Source organism: Protopterus annectens, chromosome 11.part0 (assembly GCF_019279795.1).
Source record: "Protopterus annectens isolate FY-2018-M chromosome 11.part0, PAN1.0, whole genome shotgun sequence".
In the NCBI taxonomy this organism is placed as follows: domain Eukaryota; kingdom Metazoa; phylum Chordata; order Ceratodontiformes; family Protopteridae; genus Protopterus; species Protopterus annectens.
In genome coordinates, this window is record NC_056745.1 from 1,559,303,027 (window position 1) to 1,559,325,123 (window position 22,097).

General features: G+C 42.0%; 1 protein-coding gene across 7 annotated transcripts in view; it reads left to right on the forward strand.

The window, feature by feature from the left end:
• The window catches only part of AHCYL2 (adenosylhomocysteinase like 2), a 1,498,752-nt gene that overhangs the window by 1,142,793 nt on the left and 333,862 nt on the right, over positions 1-22,097 (forward strand). For all 7 annotated transcript variants that reach the window (XM_044088837.1, XM_044088831.1, XM_044088833.1 and 4 more), the window contains exon 12: positions 10,141-10,235. In XM_044088837.1, the coding sequence (XP_043944772.1) occupies positions 10,141-10,235 (95 nt within the window). The remainder of the gene's footprint in view (positions 1-10,140; positions 10,236-22,097) is intronic.

Genomic DNA, 22,097 nt, shown 5'->3' on the forward strand with positions numbered 1-22,097 from the left:
CAGGTGCCTGCTGGAGCCAGCAAGGAGAAGGAAAGGAATTACTTAGTAATGCTGGCTCATCTTTGTTCATGGAGAGGATTTGGGGGTTATGGGAGAATGTGTCCGTTGTGCACAGTCATGTGGTAAAGGCCTCAAAGGAGAAAGGAGACCATACTGGGGCTCTGGCTCCTAGGGGAGCAGAGCAGTCTTGAGGATTTATGTCACTTGCAGGATTGAATGACTGAGTGACTTGCCTTGCTGATGCCCATTGCTCACCGAACAGTGGGAAATATTACTGGGCATGCCCAGTGGGATCAAGGCTAAAACACAAAAATGTGTCTACCTGGTGTAGAGTAAATGAATGGGCCAGTAAGCTAATAGGGGGCTGATGTTTGGCAGGCAGCAGTGGAGGGGGAAAAAGAGATAGCGAATGCCTCTTAATTCCCATTCTTTCCTTCATAAAACAAGAGATAACGTGATGATTCAAACAGGTGGTTGAGACCCAGACTCTGGTTACATATGCCTTGACTCTGCTCAGAGTCCCCCTTAAGCCAGTCTGAGAGCTCTGGGCACTTTTGACATCAATATGGTCTTCAGACATTAAGATAATAGATAGAGGCATTCTGGGTTTTCAAGCTAATCTGGAAACAAGGAGTGCAGCGTGTTATCGCAGACAATAAAGCAATGATATGGTACATTCATAAACAGAAGGAACACAGTCTTACCCTTTTTTACATGCTGGCCCTGAAGCCGTGAGGCACAGTCTTGCAGTCTGAAATGGTTCTGGGGACATTTTATATTCTGTTCAAGCACATTGCAGATCAGCTGAGAATAGTTGCAGTGGAGCCCCACATGTGGATAATGGTCAGGTATGTGTAAGTCTCGCTCAAAGATGTGGTACACCAGAAGTAAACCTCTTTGCTTCTTCAGGTGACAAACAGCTAAGCAAGTTCTGGTCCAGAGCATCATGCGTGCAGGCCTGGACAGTGAATGCCTTCTCCTTTAACTGTGTAGGTCTGTTTCTTAATGCTTTCCCTCCAATTCTTCTCATCTGTGGAGTGGTCTGAAAGGCAGAGGAGGCGGCACCCAGATTGATGTTTATTGTACCCTTCCAGCCAAAGTAGTATTGTTTTTCTTCATAATGCAAATGGTAACAGATGCTAGTAACCCTGCCTCAGCTTGTGCACCTTTTGATGCAGTGCAAGAAGTCCTTCATACCCTCAAGCTGACAGCGTGAATGATTTAATCCTGTTACCCTGTAGATACTAATTTTTAGGACTTCCTTGAAATGCTGGTAGGTAGGAGACTAAGTACTAGTAAATTGTTCTAAGCTGAACTGAAGAGGTTTCCCCCGTGTGCCAAAGGAGAGATGAAAACACCAATCTAGCAGGAATGTCTCAGATTCAGCAGTATTAAATTGAGTTTCTTACTGCATGATTAGCTTTTGTCTCAATGAAGGTACATTTACAAGCTGTTTCAGCTTGTGTAATGGATCCTCTGATAGCATCTTTATTACCATTAAAACAGTTTCTCAAAGCACACACACACACACACACACACTGAGAACAGTGATTCCATCATGGGACCCGAATTCCTGCATGCTGAAAAACTGTCTCAGGTTCCCTTTTAACCAGCTGCCCGTGCATCTCTCTAATTCCAGATGTGAAAAGTACCTTATTTTAGTAGCAATCGCCACGGCTAGGAGGATTTCTGAGCTCCATGCCCCATATGAAAAGAACTTTGCTAGCATTTCATAAAGACAGTCAACTTGCATACTAATCCATTCTTTATGCTTAAGATGGTTGGAGGCTAATCTTTAAACCAATCCTTCTACTTGTCAGTATTCTTTCCCTAACTTCAAAATAGCGGGGAAAGAATTCTGCATTCTTTAGATGTCCATAAGCAGTTGAAATCCTGCATGCATAGAACTAAGAACATTAGGAAAGCTGATCAGCTGTTTGTTTCTTTCACTGCTAGCAAATGTAGCAGCCTAGTTTCCAAAATGCTAACCATCTGAACTGCATTCTGCTATGCTTCTTACAGGAAATGGCTAAAGATCATGAGGTCATGTCCGGCCACATTCCACTAGAGCTTCTGTAGTTACAACTTCATTTGTTTAAGCTATCACTGAGGCAATCATTAGTTTTCTTTACACACTTTCTCCAACACTAGAGTTTAGGCATTTTTCACAGGGACAATCCACGTTTTGCCACTGGAGTCCATGTTTTTTCCCAAGCAATGAAAATGCTGAACTTTGGATATTGACCTAAGTATGATGACTCTACAGTAGCAATCCATATGAAGAGTATAGTACAGTTGTATAAGGAACTTACCAATAATAGTTGGTGGTCATGTTGGATCAGTGTTGCAGTAAAGGTGTCCCTCCTTCCATCCCTGCTGACGTCATTATGGGCATACAAGGGCTGGGGCAGGTACCAGTGTACACTTCGTCTCTCATTTCCTTTCACTCCTGCCAGTCTGTTTAGTGTTATACTGATCCAGGTTCTTCTGGAGAACTGGATTTCTTGGTTATGGGAAGTCTTCTTTCTTGCATAGGACATTGCTGGGTAATGTATACTGTGCCATGCTTGAGGTTCTTGGAGAAGAAGGAAATAAAAGTGGCATAGGTTTTATGTATGCCTTTATAACTAAGATGCGCCACCATTCCTGGGAAGAGGATGTAAGCCTAGCCAGGAGGGAAGGGAGCAATACTGTAGACGTCAGACTTCACCTACAGCAGCGATCCTAAAGTTGATCACTGCAAAATTGATCCAGTTCAACCATCTGTGTTGCAGCAAGTTCCTTACACTGTTGTATTTTCTTGACAGTGACAAACCAAGATCATCTAAGCAGAAGAGTCTTTCTTTTCCCTCTATCAGGATCCTTCTCTCTTTTGGATTTGTCTTCTCACAGTAGTCACTCAGTTACTCTGGATTTGGAGTACTTGAAAACAATGGAGACTTTATTGAGTATGCAGATGGCTTATTCTAATTCCTTTCCTCTCTGTTTAGATTTGACAGGGATTTTGTCTCCCTCCCTCCTAACCATTGTCTTGTCTTCCTCATTGACTCCAGTCTTGCTGCCAGTTTCAACTGGCCAGAGAGCACCTAAAAATTACCACGGTTGATGTCTGTAAGTGCTTTGATGTCAGATGTGGTCAACATCATGGGTATTCTTTTCTGTCTCTGAAATATCCTCTGCTGTCAGTCTCAGCTTTGTTGGCACCAGTTCCCTTGACAGTGGTCCTTTCTTGAGTCTGAGTGTCGGGGCTGAGGAGTTTAGGGTGCTATTGGCTCAGATCCTCTCTATGCTATTCCAGCTTCTTATACAGTTTGTCTTTGAGCCTTTAGAACTGAAAACTTGAGTGTCAATGTCTGTGTAGAAAGACCTCTCAGTGTCTTTGAGGACTGACTTGTTGATGCTAGTGCATTCTTCAGTTTTGATGTTGCAAGCTGGTGTCCTATTCCTTCCAGTAGTGTTGAAGTTAGTCTTGCTTTAGGGTTTTTATGTGCCATCTTGCAGCCTTCAGTGCAAGGGCTTACCTTGGTATTTGCTTTGTACTACTTCTAGTGCAAGGTCCTCCTCCTGTACCTCTCATTCTTCTTGGCTAAGAATAGAGGATCAGAAAGCCACTGATGAGCTTTGTTTTACAGGTCTAGGTCTACCTCTGCTTCTTTCTTATCCTTTAGAATCTCCACCGAGGAAACATGCTGACTGCCCTCTGTAGTCTGCTAATCTAGGCAGAGAAGATGGAAATGAAGATGTTTCTCCAGCATACCCTGTAGATGACCTCAGATGTAGGGAAGTCTAGGAGATTATGCAAGAAATGTGGGGTGATGGTTCAAAACCCCTTCCCCTCATTTGAGAAAGTCTTTCACGAGGTTTTTTGATATCCTTCCTTGGCCATCCAGGCAATGTCCCTTGAAGTTAAGTTGATTTGTCTTGTAGTCGGGGAGGCATAAAAACATCTTGTTAGGGCCCCCCATACTTTTTAGGTCACAGAGGTTCAACCAGCCCCTAAGGATGGGGCACTTTGATATAGACCTTTGTACAGAATGCAGGGTTAATGAGCACTGATGTTAATGTTTACTGCCACACCTAGCCATGCCAGTTGGCTTTTACTGTAATGAATCTTTCACTGATGTTCACTTTAATGGCACCAGCCTCTTCAGGACAAAACTGAGAGAAAAGCTACAGGAGAATGAAAAGGATAGCAGGACTTGCATAGTTGTGGGTGTTCACTTTGAAACACTATAGTGGACTTTCACTTGAATGCAGAGGACTTCTTGACAGTTTCAAGCAAGAACTAGTAGCAGCAGGAAAACCAGCAATCTGGAAGAACTGACAGCCTTGGAGATTTCCAGAAGAGTTACCCATCCAGAGGAAGACATAAGCCGAACTAGGGCTACTGCAGCTTCTCATCCCGCTCTGGAGGCACCTGGGTGTTCTCTCCCTTCATCTTTCCATATGCTAGCCATCACATGGGACAAAACGGATTCAAGTCATGTTATCCAAAGGCTACTAAATACCTTCCATACTCCACCTCCTCAGCCTCACTGATTTCTATTACTCAGTCTCCTACTGTCCCTCCTTCAGCCTCATCCAGAAAATGCCCGTCTCTGGGGTTTTACCAGACTGGAAGGAGGTGAAATACAATTCAGGGTTCTTTTTGGTGCTAAAAAGACAAATGACCAAAGACTGATTTTAGATCTCAGCAGCCTCAAGTTCATTCCTAAGCAAAAGTTCCATATGGTCTTGGTGCAATCCATTCTACATTGGTTGTCAAGAGAAAATTGAATGTGCTGTTTGGAATTCCAAGATGCTTGCTTGTTTGCACATATAGATCTTTAAAGGGTTTGGGGATGTTTGTGTACTTTTGGTTAGAGCAAGACATTGCCAGTTTTGGTTTTTGGGTTTTGCCATTTTCATCTTAGCATAGCCTCTAGTAAGTTCCCAAAATATATGGCTGTGATGATAGCACACCAGAGGCTATGAGGTGCAAAGGTCTTCCCTTACCTGAATGTCTGACTCCAAGCCTTCCAAACTGTGGGCCGACTACTCATAGCATGAGTGTGTCTTCTGCTTTTTTCTAGTCATTAGATATTATGATGAACATTATGAAGTTGCATTTGCAAGCATCACATACTTTCATCTCTTATCAGTTGTTTCCTGGACCCTATCTCAAGCAAGGTCAGCCTAATTCCGGAGAAACCCCATCCCACACTTACCTGGCAAGCTCACATTCAGTGGCTTAGATACATCTGCTTTGGCCAGCCAGACTGTGCCTGAAAACCCTAGGGCTCATGGGTAGCCACAGTATTCTTAGCACCTCATGCCAGATACCACATAAGGATCTTGCTGTGGACCCTCAGAAGATAGTGGCTTCAAGTGCCTGATCCTTTTATTGCACCAAGTCAAGATTTCTAAAGTTTGCAAGACTCCTTTTCATTGATGGCTGCATGCCTTAATCTGAACTACCGTGGTTGATGGTCACTGTGGATACCTCGACCTTGCAGTGGGAAGGACAGTCTAAGCGCCTAGTCACAGCTGGAGGCCAGTTTGCATGTCACGGAGTTGGAAATGAGAGTAGTATTACTTATTGTACAGGGCTTTTAAACTATTTCCCTTAGGATGTGATCATCATAAAAACAGTGTGGCTATGGTATATATATTCATACAGAGTGGAGTGTACTTGTTTGCCATCTTTGGGGAGGGTGTGGGAATGAGTTATGTTGGCAGATTGTTTAATGACATCATGTATTTCATAGGAATCTTGTTCTCACTAGATGACAGGCTCAGACATTGTTTATGGATGGTAGTCTTACCATAAGTTGCAAGTAACTGATGAAATACTGTCTCTTGTCATAAGGTAGTACAGTTGAGTGTGATACTTGAATTAAGTATGTTGCCAAGGAATAACTTTCTCCCAGATCAGGACACCTTCTCTGCAGCTCCCCTGCATAGTGCTAGAGATGATATTCTGTGTGGTTATACAGAGTTATGATGTTTGAAGCTTAGAAGAAGTAACTACTCTTTCTCTCTCTCTAATTTTATAAAGTTAAGAATCAGTGGTACCTCCACTAACATTTTATGAAGAGACTAATGTGGGAGGGCTCAACTCATCCAAGGATGAGTTCCTTGCTGGAAGAGATGAAGATAGCTCAAGCTGATGTAGACAAAGTATGTGCAAGACCAATTTCAGTGCTGAACAGTGCAAGACCGCTGCAGACTCCTGCCTACTCTGGGTACTGCTGGATAGATTTAGGAAAGTAAAAATGCATGTATGTTGCAACTAGCAAACAAAATACATTCCCAAAGAGCTGCTGTTAAAGAATATTTTTTGATCTGTATGCATTTCCTGTGCCTGCCAGCCATTAAGCTGCTACCATGTCTGCCCATCCATTCCTCCATTGAGGCAAGAGGTGCAGTACCTATTCATTGCCCTCTGTGGTAAGAGCCATTGACGCCCATTTCCTGAATGGGTGGATGTAGTCTGAGACACAGCCCTCAATGAGACAACCATGAGATGATTTCAAGTCCCTAACTCCGTCATCTGGTGATGACATAAGTAGCCACATAACACTGAGGCTACAGATACTCCTCACACAGGAGACTGTATGCTCCCACATGTTCCTTGTAGGAGCTACTGGCTACTCACCATTGGTAGCCATGTCCATGCCTGTCCCACAGCCATGGTCATGCTGGCCAGGACTTCTCTGCTTGCTTGTTGATAGGCACAGCCAACAACTTGGGAGACGCAAAATCCTTCATCCAGGCACGCGTGCTGATAAAAGGCCGCACTACTCCCACCCCTCACACCAGTGCTTTCAACTTCTGAACGACTAAATGAATTTAGGTTATCTGGTTCAGAGGCAGAGCTTGTGTGCCTGTGCATCACAAAGCCAGATCAGCTACTGTTAAGAGCCTTACTCAACTCTACTCTGATTGGATTGAACTCCTTCTATCATTATCTACCCTTTTGCCAAACAATTCCAGTACTAGTGGTCATAGGTAACTGCTAGACCATCAGTTTCCAGAATATCACATGCCTAGCCAATAGCCATGCAGTGATCAAAAGTGAGAATCATATTCTGTACCATGTGTCAGTAAGGTAAACACTTTAACCACTATGCCAGCCCTCAACCCCTGCTGCTACTACGCATCCTTCACGTCATATTTCATTTCTGCATTGAACATCTGATTCCGTGTTCCTCTTCTCAAGAGGCAGTATCTTGGGACTTCCAGTGGAGATGCTGAGAAGCTGGTGAAGAGAAAGTATTTCCCAGTCATTCATGCGTACTTTTTTTTTGTGAAAAGTAGTTTGGAAGTCAGTTATCAGTTGTAGGTAAATATTGCAAAGTGTTCATTTGCAATGTTACTGATGAGTGAAACTGGGAATAGTGCAAAAAGACTGATTTTTATCATGGTTGTTGAAAGTGACTGCTGCTAATATGACATATAGTAGTAAGGCAGTTATATCCATGAAGAGCTTTCAGGAAGATGTGTCAAGGGATAAACCTGATGAGATTCCTGTAAAGAAACACTGATGGCTGCATTTGAGAGAAGATTAGAAAATGTGAGTACCAAATCCAATAACTGCAAAGTTGGAGCATGAGAGAGAGTATCAGAAGTTCTGGATGCCTTAAATTCTCATGCCGGCACCTTATGTACGTTGATGTACCCATTAAAGTCTGTGGACACAACAGATGCTTTGCCTATACATATGTCACTAAGGTTAAACTCCCTTGTTTTTCCTCACTGACATCAGTGCAAGGAAAATGCAAAGTGTACAATTAATTTTAGACATGAAGGTGATGACCAAAAGTGCTTTTTGGGGTTCATGCACTGCATGCTGTAGTGCAAAAGGCAGGTTTCAAAACATCTGCAAATCATTAAGGATGTTCTGACATATGTTTATGTAAGACACCTGTTAATTTCAGTACATAAGAGCACATACATTTTAAGTAAATTAAATAGTATTTATGAATATGTACAGCTTGTAGAATGTTGTGGTTGGATTTTCAAGTATGATAACTCTGTGCTTTAGTAAATAAGATAAATAAAGATACATTTTGTTAGGCTTATGTGTTTACAGATTTATGCTGTACTAGCTTCAAGGAGCATCCATGAAGACGGAGAGACATGTAGCAGAATTTTTCCTTTTCAGTGTCATTGGATGACTTTGCAGATGTGGGATTTCCCAGTACATTGGGTGATTTTTTTTTTTCTCTTAGTTTATTTCCCCCAGTTTTACGGTGTGATGGTTGCCATAATCAGTTTCTTATGTATATAGTTTTAATAGTAGCTTCTTTAATTTTGAAACATTTCTTGGTTTTTGAATGAGGAAATGTTTTTGACTTAAAATTGACTTTAAGGATATTGCAGCATTTGTGTTTGGGAGCTTTATTACATTTGCATGTTTCTGTTAAACTGTATCAAGCATGTTGCTACAGAAAAAAATGTCTATAGCTGTGGGATGAGTTTTTTGACACAAAATGCAAATGGATTAACCAGTCCAGCTAAAAAGGAGATAATGTTTCTTTACATAAAGAAGCTCAAATGTTAGATTATAGCCATGCAAGAGATGCATGTCGAGGAGGAACACAATGTGTTGATAAATGGCCTACTGGGCATGGGTGCATATTGAAGTGGAATGTGGTGTCTGGTTTCTAGCAGTGCTGTGTTAGCAAATATACTAATCAATGTAAAGGGTTGCTATGTTGGACTTGTTACTTACCAGCAACTTTTATTATTATATAGGCTTTTTTAATCCCTGTGCATGTTACAGAAATATTTTTTGGATGATAATGGAGGAAATGATTGCTTTCCAGGAGGACAGAGCAGTATACTTAGTAGTTTGGAATACTATAAAATGTACTTCAGTTAGTGGCACAGACCACATTTTGAAGCGTATGCCGGTTTTTAAGCTACAGTGCTGAGATGGACTTTTAAAGGGATTGGGGAAAATCAGGGTAAAGTGTTATGTGGTGAGAAAAGATCAGGATAATGTGCGAAGGAAAAGAGAACAGTTAGAAAAGTGGTAGAGCAAGTATTATAGTGGAAATTTAATGGTACAAGGGAGAAGTTAAAAAGGTGAAGCAAGAAACTGAGAGGTTTGGGGGCAAAACGTAGGAGTTCATGTGGAAGTTATTGAAAGACTGAAATTTTTGCAATTCAGATAACTACCGTCAGTCTTTAGCAGTTAGGCTAAGGTGACCAACATATCACAATTCTTGGCAGGCTGAAAAAGAGGATGGGAGCAACTCTGAGACCCTGTCATGAAGGCAGAGATATTCTGTCAGTATTATTAGTTTCTACATCAGTAAGAATGAGTAGGGCAAATTTGAGAGTAACATTTTAGATTACCTACAATGTTTACAATTGGTTGGAAGTTTCTAGAGAAGGAGCTGCAACACTGACCCCATTTTAACACAAGAAGAGCTATTGGAGACATTGCAAGGGGTAAAGCACAGCCAAGTGATGGTATTGTACAAGAATTTAGTAATATTCACAGAGAGAAATTAATATGTTGTATGCTTAAGCTATTTAATAAGGATTTATAAACTAGTGATGTTCACCCCCTCATGAAAAGAGGTGGTGGTAACTGTGTCCCCAAAGGAGGCAAAGAATGCAAGCCTAGCTTCTTCTTATAGGCCTATTTAAAGTCTAAACCCAGACTGTAAGATGTTCATGTCTTTATAGCTAAGAGACTGGCAAAAATGTATAATGTAGTTGATTGACACAACATAGATTTGAGAAGTCAGAATAGGTTTTTAAAACTGATGCATTGATGAGTACAGGATAAGGTAGTGACTGCGAGTCTTGTTGCAGCAAAGGTCTTTGACAGAGCTGACTGTTTTTATTTGATGCATGTGCTTTTGGAGTTGAGATTTTCTAATGAACTTGTGAGATTAATAGTGGCTTGTTAATGTGATTTTCTGTAAGTAGAATGAAAATTAATGGCTTTCATATTTTTCAAGGATACCAAGGCAAGGATGACCATTACCATCTGTTTTGTGATCTTTTGACCTTGAATCCTTAGTATCAACCGTGAAGTATTCAAATTTGAAAGGCTGTTTTAAGATTATGAAAACCCTTTTGCTTGCAAGAAAAAAGGCATAATGTTAATTCTCTAATTTTATTTCCTTTTTTTTTTTGAAGGAAATAAGAATGTTGTAACAAGGGAGCATTTGGACCGAATGAAGAATGGCTGTATTGTCTGTAACATGGGACATTCCAATACTGAAATTGATGTGGTAAGAACTTAAATGAGGCTGCTGTGTGTATTTCATATATGGCATATTAGCAGACATTTTTATATACTGTTGGATTAAAAATGGACTCGGCCATGGTCATCATGGACAGACACCCTAAAGATCTCTTTTCAGTGACTGTTTGTTTTCAAAGTTGTAGAAACGTCATCATTTGTGTAATGACTCTATTCAGTGCGTGCATCCCAGTAAAAGGCATATTCTTAATACTGAGGGATACAAACAACCGGAATGAACGTGTGATGGCCTTGTGACACTACTACAGTAGCTGGAATGTCAAGCTGATGATATTTGTTTATACTTGTTCCTGGGAGACAGGCTTCCAGCAAAGGATTTAGGTGTTCTTGAATATTATTTCCCAGAGTGAGATGGAAAGGAGAATTCACTTGTACCTCGGGTCAGCTTAACCCTTTAACTCCAGGTGCTGCTATTTCACCATCATGGGCAGGTGCTGCAATAGCAGGTGTAGAAATAACTATGTGTAGAGAGATCTTTTTTAATCGGTGATAGTAAAGTTGAAACAAACCTTCCCACTTTCGGACACTTTATTATCATAAATCATGAATTTTGCTAACAACTTAATGTAACTAAAGCCAACATCATACATGAATAAAAATATTCACACCCAGAGTTGAGATGGGTTATGCATTGGCATGCTGTCTGCCTTCCTCCCCAGCCACATAGTCAAGGTAATTTTTAACCAGTTCATGCCTTGTTACATTGAACCCTAAACAGTGAGATCCATTGTTTATATTCAAGTGATCTGCTTACTTAGTCGCAGTTTACACTCATTTCGGTGGATAATGTCTTGTGATTAAGAAACAATCACACAACTTTGAGTTTGTTGCTTAGCTGTGATCACTTAGCCCAGGAACACATGCACCAGGAGATGCTTCCCTGAGTAGAGACGCTTCAGGTATCTCTTAATTTTAGTTATCAGGGTTGTTTTTACCTAAAATGGGTGACTGAGCTGTGTATTACAAGGGAAGAAAGTCATGGGCTACATTGTGACAGCTAAGAGGGCAGTAGTGTAGACAAACTGATGTAAAGCCCCCTACTAATTCAGCCAGACTCCCTTAAGTAGAAAGTTTGTGTTACTGCTCCTTTGTGCAGACCTGGAGAAGCAGAGGTTGCATTTAAAACATTAGGAGTGGGACCATGATACTCTTTTTAGTGGCTGTGTGGCTAAGTGCACTGGCAGAGCCTTGCTCAACTGGTTTAGTAAAATGTGTTTACTGACTAAATAAGAGGATTGTTGATGGAGACAATTCCAAAGTGAGAAACAATGCAGATACTAGCAGGATTACACTGCTTTAGACTAGTGTGGCATTTATACTTTGCTGTTACTAAGACTACATTTGTAACCATGAGTGATTTGATTTGTGTGTAGAAAGTGAGCATTTATTAATATTGGTGAGTTTATAAAAAGAAAAGAACTATCCTAATAACATTGTTCTACTTGAGATCACTGTAGCAGTCAGACATTGCTGCAAGTGAATAAATTCACACCATTATATTTCAGTGAAAGGGGGATTTTGTTTTAATGTAGGGAATTCTACAGAAGGAGAAACTAGCAGTACACCATTGCTTGTTTGTGAATGTTATATTTGACTAAATTTGCTGTTACTGAGTGAATATTTGTCATTATTTTTATCTGAAACGTGAGGAGGCTTTTGTTGTGATAGAGGACATTCTATAAAACACTTAAAGCTACTGTAGTAACTGAGAGCTCTGTGGTAGACTGATTTTTAACTAAGACTGAGTTTTACCCAGGGTGATTTTTTTTTTTGCCCTTTTCCTATTCATGTCTGGCAAAAAATGAACGGTCCCATAGGCCTTAAGCTCACACTGGAGCTGATTGGAAGCTTCTTCATCCAGACAGTAATGAAGGTAGTTCAATCCTGTCCAGTGCTGCCACACCAGAGCACCTGCCATTCCCAGTGGACTGACTGTGTAGCTTTATCCCCTGCTGACCAACAGACTAGGCCACCTGTATTTGAGGGCTGAGTGTAATTGAAGAAAAAACACCTAGCATAATTCCACACCACTGTGAAGGGAAGGAGTTCTTGATTTTAACACCATCCATCTTGGGTCTGTTGTGGATGTTACCACAGTAATATGCACAGTGCTGCTCATATAATCCATACATGCTTTAGTGCATGCACCAGCCTCTGGCTGTAGTGGTGTACACCGCTTGATACGTGCCAAGCACATGCCATCATCCTTCATGCCTCTGTATTAAGCACCAGCTACCGCTAGAGCCTTTACAACAATAGCTGACTTTCTTCTTACAGGACATATGAACTGACAGTAACAACTTACTACCATCTTTTCTCACCACTTCCTTCAGCTGTCAAGATGTTGTGCAAATGTGGACCTTAGTCAGAGCTTTGACCCTCTGCCATGGAGTGGTCAGTGATCTTTACAAGTAGGAAAGAGAGTCATGTGTTGGAAGGAATTCCAGCAAATGGAAAATATCTAACCACAGTACACTGATGAAGAGCACTGTCGTGGCCAGACATTGCTACTGTTTTTGCTGAGTGAAATTATACCATTTGTGACTGGAAGAAAGGACTTGTGTTGATATGGGAAGTTCACATAAGTGAAAAAATTTTGCACTAGGAACACTGTAGCAAATCATTAAACATATTTGTCACTCACACACTGGGCTGAGACTAAGCTGAGTAAAATCCTGGTGCATCAATGATGACAGCTCTGCTCTGCAGCTGTACAGTGTAAAACTTATTTGTATCTGGCAGTTTTTGGTTGTTACCTGAGGCAACAGTGCACTTTTAATTTGCACCCATAATGCCATTAACCAGTCATTATTATAAATGGCTTGCAGTAGTGTGAATTAAGTGACTGCAGCTGGCATTTATATGCATATTTAGCAGAGGAAGAAGGCTGAAAAGTGTTAGTAAACATGAAGCCTGAGATGTAATGCCAGGAGTGTTATTACCTGCAGCCTGCCAAGTAATGCAGGTAATAATTGCATAGCTAAATATGGAAGACCTTAGTGTCTCTCTGTGAGCATAGATAGCTAGGGTATTTTTTTAACAGTTGTGAAAAAAGAAATAGTTCCACTTGTCATTCTTTACTTGAAGATTAAAATATATGCAAGTCTTTATACCAGGCATCACCAGCTAAGAGCATGTTGTAGCCTTGAGACATGATGGTACTAATCTGAGAAATTTGACTATTTGAAATGGTTTCAATTTCAAAGATAGTGGTCCTCTTTTGCTCAGTACCACATCAAGAACTTTTGCCTTTTTTTGTCATTGATTCACAGCAGGCATACAGTGGATATATAAAGTTTACACACCCCTGTTAAAATGCCAGGTTTTTGTGATATAAAAAGAATGAGACCACAATAAATCGTTTCAAAACTTTTCTTACCTTTAATGTGACCTACAACCTGTGCAACTCAATTGAAATACAAACAAATTTATTGGGGGAAAAATATAAAAAGTGAAAAATGTACAATACGCTGGTTGCGTAGTGTGCACACCCTTGAGCTAATACTTTCTTGTGTGTGTGCACACCCTTAGAACTAATAATTTGTTAAAGCACCCTTTGATTTAATTGCAACATTCAATCTTCTTGGGTACACACCTGCCATCAGTTAAAGAGATTCTGATTCACCCCAAATAAAGTTCAGCTGTCCTAGTTTGACATTTACTCAGTTGCCTACTACAGCAAAAGCCATCATTTGCAGAGAGCTTAGAAAGCATCAAAGGGAACTCATTGTTGAAGGGTATCAGGAGGAGAATACAAAAACAATTTCCGCAGCATTGGTTATACCATGGAACACAGTGAAGACAGTCATCAAAAAGTGGAGAAAATATGGGACAACAGTGATGTTGCAAAGAGCTGGATGTCCCTCCAAAATTGATAAAAGGACAAACAAAAACTGGTCAGGGAGGCAAAAGACCTACAGCAACACTGAAAGAGCTGCATTCATTTCTGGGAAGTGCTGGCTGTGTACTACATGTGACAACAATTTCCCATATTCTCCATATGTCTGGACTATGGGGTAGGATTGCAAGATGGAAGCCTTTCCTTACACAGAAAAACATCCAGCCCCAGCTAAAATTTGCAAAACAATACATCAAATCTCCCAAAAGCATGTGGGAAAATGTGTTATGGTCTAATGAGACCAGGGTTGAACATTTTGGTCACAATTCCAAAAAGCACGTTTGGCACAAAAACAGCACTTTGCATCACCAAAAGAACACCATCCCCACGGTGAAGCATGGTAGTGGCAGTATCATGCTTTGGGGTTGCTTTCCTTCAGCTGGAACTGGGGCTTTAGTCAAGGTGGAGGGAATTATGAACCGTTCCAAATACCAGTCACTTTTGGCACAAAACCTTTAGGCGTCTGCTAGAAAGCTGAAGATGAAGAGGAATTTCACCGTTCAACATGACAGTGACCCCAAGCATACAATCCAAATCAACAAAAGAATGGCTTCACCAGAAGGAAATTAAAGTTTTGGAATGTCCCATTCAGTGCCCAGACCTAAATCTAATAGAAAATTTGTGGGGTGACTTAGAAGAGGGCTGTGCACAAGAGATGCAGTCGCAATCTGACAGATTTGGAGCACTTTTGCGAGGAAGAGTAGGCAAATATTGCCAAGTCAAGATGTGCCATGCTGATTGACTCCTACCCAAGAAGACTGAATAATGTAATTAACTCAAAAGGTGCTTCAACAAATATTAGTTTAAGGGTGTGTGCACACGTATGCAACCAGCGCATTGTACATTTTTTATATTTTTTCCTCTAATAGATTTGTTTTTGTCAATTGAATTGTACAGGTTATAGGTCACATTAAAGGTGGGAAAAGTTTTGAAATTATTTATTGTGGTCTCATTTTTCTCTCAAAACCCTGGCATTTTAACAGGGGTATGTAAACTTTTTATATTCACTGTATATATTTGGAATTTTCAGGCTGACAAAACTATATATATCTGAACAATTTTTTTTTGTCTTATGAAATCAGAACTAAAAAGTTTTGTTTTTAAAAAAAAAAGTGGTATTTTCCATTTTAAATGTGAGTATAAATTGTGCATATTTTATTTGTTCTGACAGACATGCACATTTTAGAAATTGTGTTGTCTGTTTCCTCTGATAGCTGTTTTAGTTGTGTATACAAAGCTGGTCATTTAGCTATCTTGTCATGAAAATTTTTGTTGAGAGCACCTTCACAGAATATAGAGGAGGTACTGGTAATATCTAGATAAGATGAGAGTCCAGCTAGAGTTGCCATTTGAAATTGACAAAAGTGTAGCATTTGTAAAGAAGTTTGTGTAGATAACAGTTGCCTTCATAGTAACAAGTAAAAAAAAAACTAATCAAAACGTGTATGATGCTGTGACTTCAGTCCTAAAAATGAATATGCATTTGTTTATAAAAGTGATCTTTTTATACATTTTATATGTTGTAGCTTAAACATAAGGGATATTCTCATTCAACTTCTAGATTCAGATGATCCTTTTGGCCTAAGAGTATGAAGTTAGCTTTTAGATGGATACTTACAAATGTTTCCTTGAAAGTTTTCAGATCATTTTCAGAAGTGGGCAGTTGTATAGAAAGCAAAAATAGCTAAAAACAGTCCGCATTTTTGGAATATGTCCTCTCAAAAACAGTCAGTAGTAAAAGGGTTAATGTGACTGTTCTGAAAGTAATAAGTACATACATATTTGTAATTCTGATAGCTGAATAACTTGTTTATGTACCTGCTCTTGGTGTCATAAAACTAAGCTAATAAGATCCTACATTGATTCATTATATGCAAGTCTGAGATTTTCTGAAGGACTTTTCTGTCCATCTGCCTTTCAGAAGGATCTGAGTTATTGAATATTTTACCACCATTTGGCATGCAAACAGCAGAACTTTTATTACCAGGAACATTCTAGTCTGCAGTGGTTACACACACCTGTCTTTTTTTATAAAAGATAGAAGTTACATTGGTCCCATGACAGTTTCTCCCTTCCTTTTGCAAAAGCAAGGTTGCGGACATTAAAGTACTATTTCTTGTAGGTTGTAGTAGCAGATAAGGAACACATGGACAACCTAGTGTGTTTATTAGTTATTGTTTAAGCTGCTTGTGTTGTATGTTTAATGGATGGCTAGCCCTAGGCCTGTCCCATGCTACAGTTCTTTCTTGTATTTGTTACTTCATTATGTGGTGTATTTTAATCATTCACTACCCTTTTGGAGAAGTAAAACATGTTTTTCTCTGAGATGCCTACCCTGCATCCCCAGTGGTAAGTCCCTTTTCCGTTTTCTTGCTTAGGCTTGCCACCCCTCCATTTTTTTCCAGAATATCTGGAAATCAGATTGATTCTCCGGTAGTCCGGAAAACACTGTACAAACTCCGGTATTCTGTTTCAAAAAAGGAAACAGACTATCGGAGTTTGTTAAATTGACTGATTTACTATGCTTTTTAGCAGAAAAGCATAGTAAATCAACTGAAAGCTGCCATCAGGAATGGTAAAAGAGGGCATTCCCTGTCAGGTGATTAATTGTGACATCATAAAATGGGTGGAACATGGATGAGAGAGATGGTAGGAATGGGTGGAGTTACAGGTGATGTGAGGGGTGTGGTCCGACTCTGGTTTTAGGCACAACAAAAGGTGGCAACCGTATTTTTGCTACACACCCAACCTTCCCAAATGTTCTTCGTGTTTCACTGTTGCAGTCATCACATTTGGGTTATCCCTGCCAGGGTAGCCCTTGGCCAGCCTGAATACCAGATGCTTAGTATTTCTGCATCGGTTGCTGTCGCTTCAGGACTGACGTCAGATTGTCAGTATTATAAAGTAAGGCAGCCGATGCCATTACATCAGTCTTTCTTGCCGTGGAGCCCAAAGCAGAAGCAGTTCGCACGAGTGCTGGTTGGCCGCTACCTGAGTTTCGTCTACCGATTTGAAGGTCTTCTAAAACTAAGTACCCTGTTGGGGATCCTTTTTTCTTGCACTAACCAATGTCAGAAAAGCTTAACAATTGTCTCTCCTGTGGAAAGCAAATACCACACCAAGACTTTCATTCTTACTGCCTCACTTGTTTAGGCCCAGACCACGTCGTCCCCCGCTGTCGCTTCTCTGCTTTGTTCAATGCCAGAACTATCCATCATCGGATCCTTACTGTAGCTAGATATTTTCACTTACGGTCCTCGAACTCCGGTATGGCTTCAGTAAGCCATCCGACAGCAGATCTTCTGAAAAAAACATAAAGATAAAGACAGACTGCATGGGTCCAGACCTACTGATGATGCTTCCGTTAAGCTAGTCGGCAGTTCTCTAGTCCTCAATGAGGCGCATTCGCAGCCCCTGATGCCCATTTCTGTGAATTTGCAGACTGCTACCAAGACCCTTTCGGAATCTGGTACGCCATAAAACTCCTCTTCGACTAAGGATCCTGTGATCGTCTCTTCCTTGGATGGGTCCAGAGCTGCTGAGCAGGCACTGGCTTCCAAGGAAGTTCTTCGCGCTACCGATTCTCGACACAAACTGATTTCTTCTGTCGTGACCGACTACTGTTCTTTCAAAAACTACCAAGTTTCTTAAGCCCAGGGTTCGAACCACACCCAAGAAACCGACAACCCAATCTGAGGCACCTGCTTCCTTGCCTCAGTCTCAAATGCTTAAAATGGTGGAAGACCTTATCATTATGATCAGGGGAAGCCAAGCTATCCCCTCCAAAAGGAAAAGAGATCTGTCCCCTGTAGTTTTGTCTGACCAGGTCAGATGACTCTGATGCATCTGAATATGAAGACATGCAACCCCTCTCTACTTATGAGGATTCTGATGCAGAGGATTCCATCCCTTCCGCCTCTCCTCCAGAGGATCTTTCCTTTGGGGAAACCCTTCATACCTTAAGGGAGCATTTCCAATGGGAGAGTCCGGACTACCCTTAGTCTAAAAGGAGACTCTGGGAATTCGTAGATCTTCCACAGCACAGACCCTTGACCATCCCCCCATTCCTGGATGTTGTGGAGGATATTTTCCTGGAATCCAGTTTGACTCTTGACACCCTCCCTCCTGCACCCAAAAAACCAGACAGGTACAACAGAGTCCCTGACTCACACAAATTTCTTTTTAAAAATCCTACTGTTGACCCTGAGGTAATTTCTCAAGGGCCTAAAGGGATTAAAGCAACCTCTGCTGAGAATCCCACCCCCTCAGATAGGGATTCCCGAGCACTAGACAGATGGGGTAAAAAAAAGTGTACACCTCAGCTACTCCTGCTATCAGGGCACTAAATTGTCAGTTCCATATGCTAAAATTTTAGCAACATACCCTGGAACTCCTCAAACAAAAATGTCTTCCTTTCCTGCTTGTGCAGAATCTAAAGAGTTGCAAGAGTTAATGCATCCTGCAAGTCAACAGCTTACACTGTGGTTTTGATGCCCTAAAAGCTTCTTGCAGGGCAGCAGTTACCAGATCTGTCATTAGAAGGAATGCATGGCTTAAGGAATAGCCCATGCCAGACCATGTCAAATCTAAAATTTTGGATGCCCCCCCTGCACAAAGACAACTTATTTGACACTAAGGCAGAAAAGGTCTTCAAAAAGATGGAAGAAAAAGTAAAATCTATGCAGACAGTTAAGGATTTCTTACAGGTCCAGCCACCTAGGTTCAGCAGGCATTGTCCCACCAAGCACTGGTCCATTCCTGCTCCCTCTAAGCCAGTCCACCAGACCCCCCAGACAGCAGCCGCAGGGAATGCAGAGATCTAAGCAGTGGACTACCTCCACTTCAAAACCAGGGAGTTCTAAGCCACCCTCTTATGGTAAGAACTCACAATGACTCACCTCCCCCCTCCCTCTGCCCACCTTCTCTTACCCTTAGGAGGAAAACTCTCCTTTCACGCAAGCACCCTGGGCCATCATTATCAACGACAGCTGGGTTCTCAACATAGTGTACCAGGGATATAGATTTTCTTTCCACACCCTTCCTACCCCAGAAGGGTTCCCAGATCTACCTCCAAACCATTGAGCAGAGGCGCAAAAGTAAGTCCTTTCCCTGCTCTCTATGTACAGCACGTTCCTGCAGAACAGAGAGGTCAAGGTTTCTACTCCATATGTTTTCTGGTACCCAGAAAAGAGGGCACTTGGCACCCCATCCTCGATCTATCCATTCTAAACACCTTCCTGGTGATCCCAAAATTCGAAATGCTCACCCTTAGCCATTCTAAACACCTTCCTGGTGATCCCAAAATTCAAAATGCTCACCCTCCAGCAGCTGCTACCCATGCTGTCCAAGGATGTTTGGCTAGCCACCCTAGATATAAAAGAAACCTACCTCCATATTCCTATCAGGGAATCATGCAGGAAACATCTCAGTTTCAGGGCAGGATCTCAGCACTTTCAGTTTTCTGTGCTTCCCTTTGGCTTATGTACTGCTCCCAGAGTTTTCACAAAATGTCTGGCTCTGACCATTGCCTTTTGCAGGCCAAGGAATATCCAGATTTATCCAAACTTAGACAACTGCCTAATTCAGGCAGACAGCCAGGAAAAGCTGTTCAAGCACCTGGCCTCTGTAAAGACACTACTAACCTCCCTAGGGTACACAGTCAAAGAAAATAAATCAAAATAGGTGCCCACCCAAAGGATTATATTCCTGAGAGCAAGCTTGGGCACAGCATCCCAGATGGCATTCCTTACACCAGAAAAACAAAATTTCCTGACAGCTTACTTCTCTCAACTAGCCACCAGACCCCAGCTATCTGCAAGGAAGATCTGCAAGCTCTGAGGTTCAAGGCATCTTGCATACTACTCATTCCATATGCCAGACTGCATATGAGGAAACTTGAATGGTACCTAAAAAGCCTTTGGTGTCAATGCTCTCAAGACCTGGAGACTCTTATACCTATAATTCCTTGTCTCAGAAAACATTTTCTTTGGTGGGCAACAGCATGCTCCCACAACAACGGCCTACCTTTCTCACCACCCCCAGCTGCCCCAGACCCTAACCACAGATGCATTGGACTATGCCCGGGGTGCACACCTGGATGGCAGGTGCATACAGGGGCCAATGGAGCCCACAGCAAATCCCCTCTGCACATCAACCAAAAAGAAATGATGGCTGTCCAGCATGCCTTGAAAGCTTTCAAGCCCCTTCTCTCCCTAGGGGCTTTCCTGATCAAAACAGACACCACCACTATAATGTGGTATATCAACAAGCAGGTAGGGACCCACTCCTACCCTCTATGCAGGTTGGTCATGACCCTTTGGCACACAGCCTCTACCATGCATCTCCCACCTGTTAGCACAAATCCTTCCAGGTTCTCTCAACTCCCTGGCAGACAAATTAAGCAGAAATCTTCTGGACCCACACAAGTGGCAGCTCAACAGAAGAACCTTACCATAATAACTCAGAAATGGGGCACCCTGAAGATCGACCTCTTTGCCTTTGCCTCCCACACTAACCATCAGCTCAGCAAACTCTGCACCAGGGAGCATTACTGCATGGCTTGGAAAGTGGATGCCCTGTCCTTCCCGTGGGTCAGTCCTATGTCTTTCCTCCACTACCTCTCATCCCCAGGGTACTGCTCAAAATAAAGGAGGAGAAAACAAGAACAATTCTTATAGCTTCAGACTGGCCTCGCCAGCTCTGGTACTCCTTCCTGTGCAGCCTGTCCCCACTGCCACCATGGCATTTTCCTCAGATTCCAAACCTCCTGACCCAGAGGGAAGAGGAATTCATCCATCCCCAATTGCAGACACTCCATTTGGCAGCTTGGCTTATTCCCTAACCCACGATCAATCTGCCAACCTCAGTGAACAGGTTCTAGATGTTATTCTTGAGGCCAGACGCCCTAGCACTAGAAAGTCTTATGCTGACAAATGGAAAGGTTTCTGCACCTGGATTCAGGCTTAGGGAGCCAGTACGGCACAGCCCTCCCTCCCTGTCATCCTGGATTACTTAGATGACCTACTACACAGTGGCCTCTCTTTTTCCTCTATTAAAATGTATGCCTCTGCTATCTCTGCTCATTTTACCACTGAGCAGCCCCTTTTCTCACACCCCTTGATCAAACAGTTCCTAAGAGGGGCTAGCAACTTGAGGCCACCCAGAAGAGCATCAGCCCCAGCTTGGGACCTTAACTTTGTGTTGGAAAAGCTCATCCTGCCCCCCCCCCCCCCCTTCGAACCAACTTCTTCTGCAGAGCTAAAATTTCTCTCCTGGAAAAAAGCTTTCCTTCTGGCCATCACTTCAGCCAGAAGAGTCTCCAAGCTAACCCATCCTTCATGCCCAAGGTGTGGTGTCCAGTGTGGCTCTCAACCAATCTATTCATTTGCTCATCTTTTTTCCTAATCCCCAGAACAAGGGGGAAAGGATCCTGCACTCTCTAGATGTGCACAGACAGCTCAGGTTCTATCTAGACAGGACTAAATACTTCAGAAAGTCTGATCAATTGCTGGTTAGCTTTGCTACAGGGGCAGAAGGCAAAGTTGTCTCCAAACAGACCATTTCCAAATGGCTAGCATACTGCATCCATTTCTGCTACAAACAACACGGAAAGCCTTCTCCCAAGGGGATCAGGACTCACTCCACCAGAGCAGCCTCCACTTCTGCACCTTTCCTCAGAGGAGTCCCCACCTGGACATCTGTTTGCACTTTTACCAAACATTACCACCTGCCTCTCTCTCCTCCAAATCCAGGGCAGGGTTTGCCTCTGCAGTCTTGCAGGGCAGCCTAGCCAGCCCCTGTTTTCATTGACTACCTCCACCCATTTCCTAAGCTTTGGGAATCTACCCAAATGTGATGACTGCCACAGTAAAACACGAAGAACATAGTACAGTTGTGTACACTTAACCATAAATGTAGATGTTAGAGTGTATT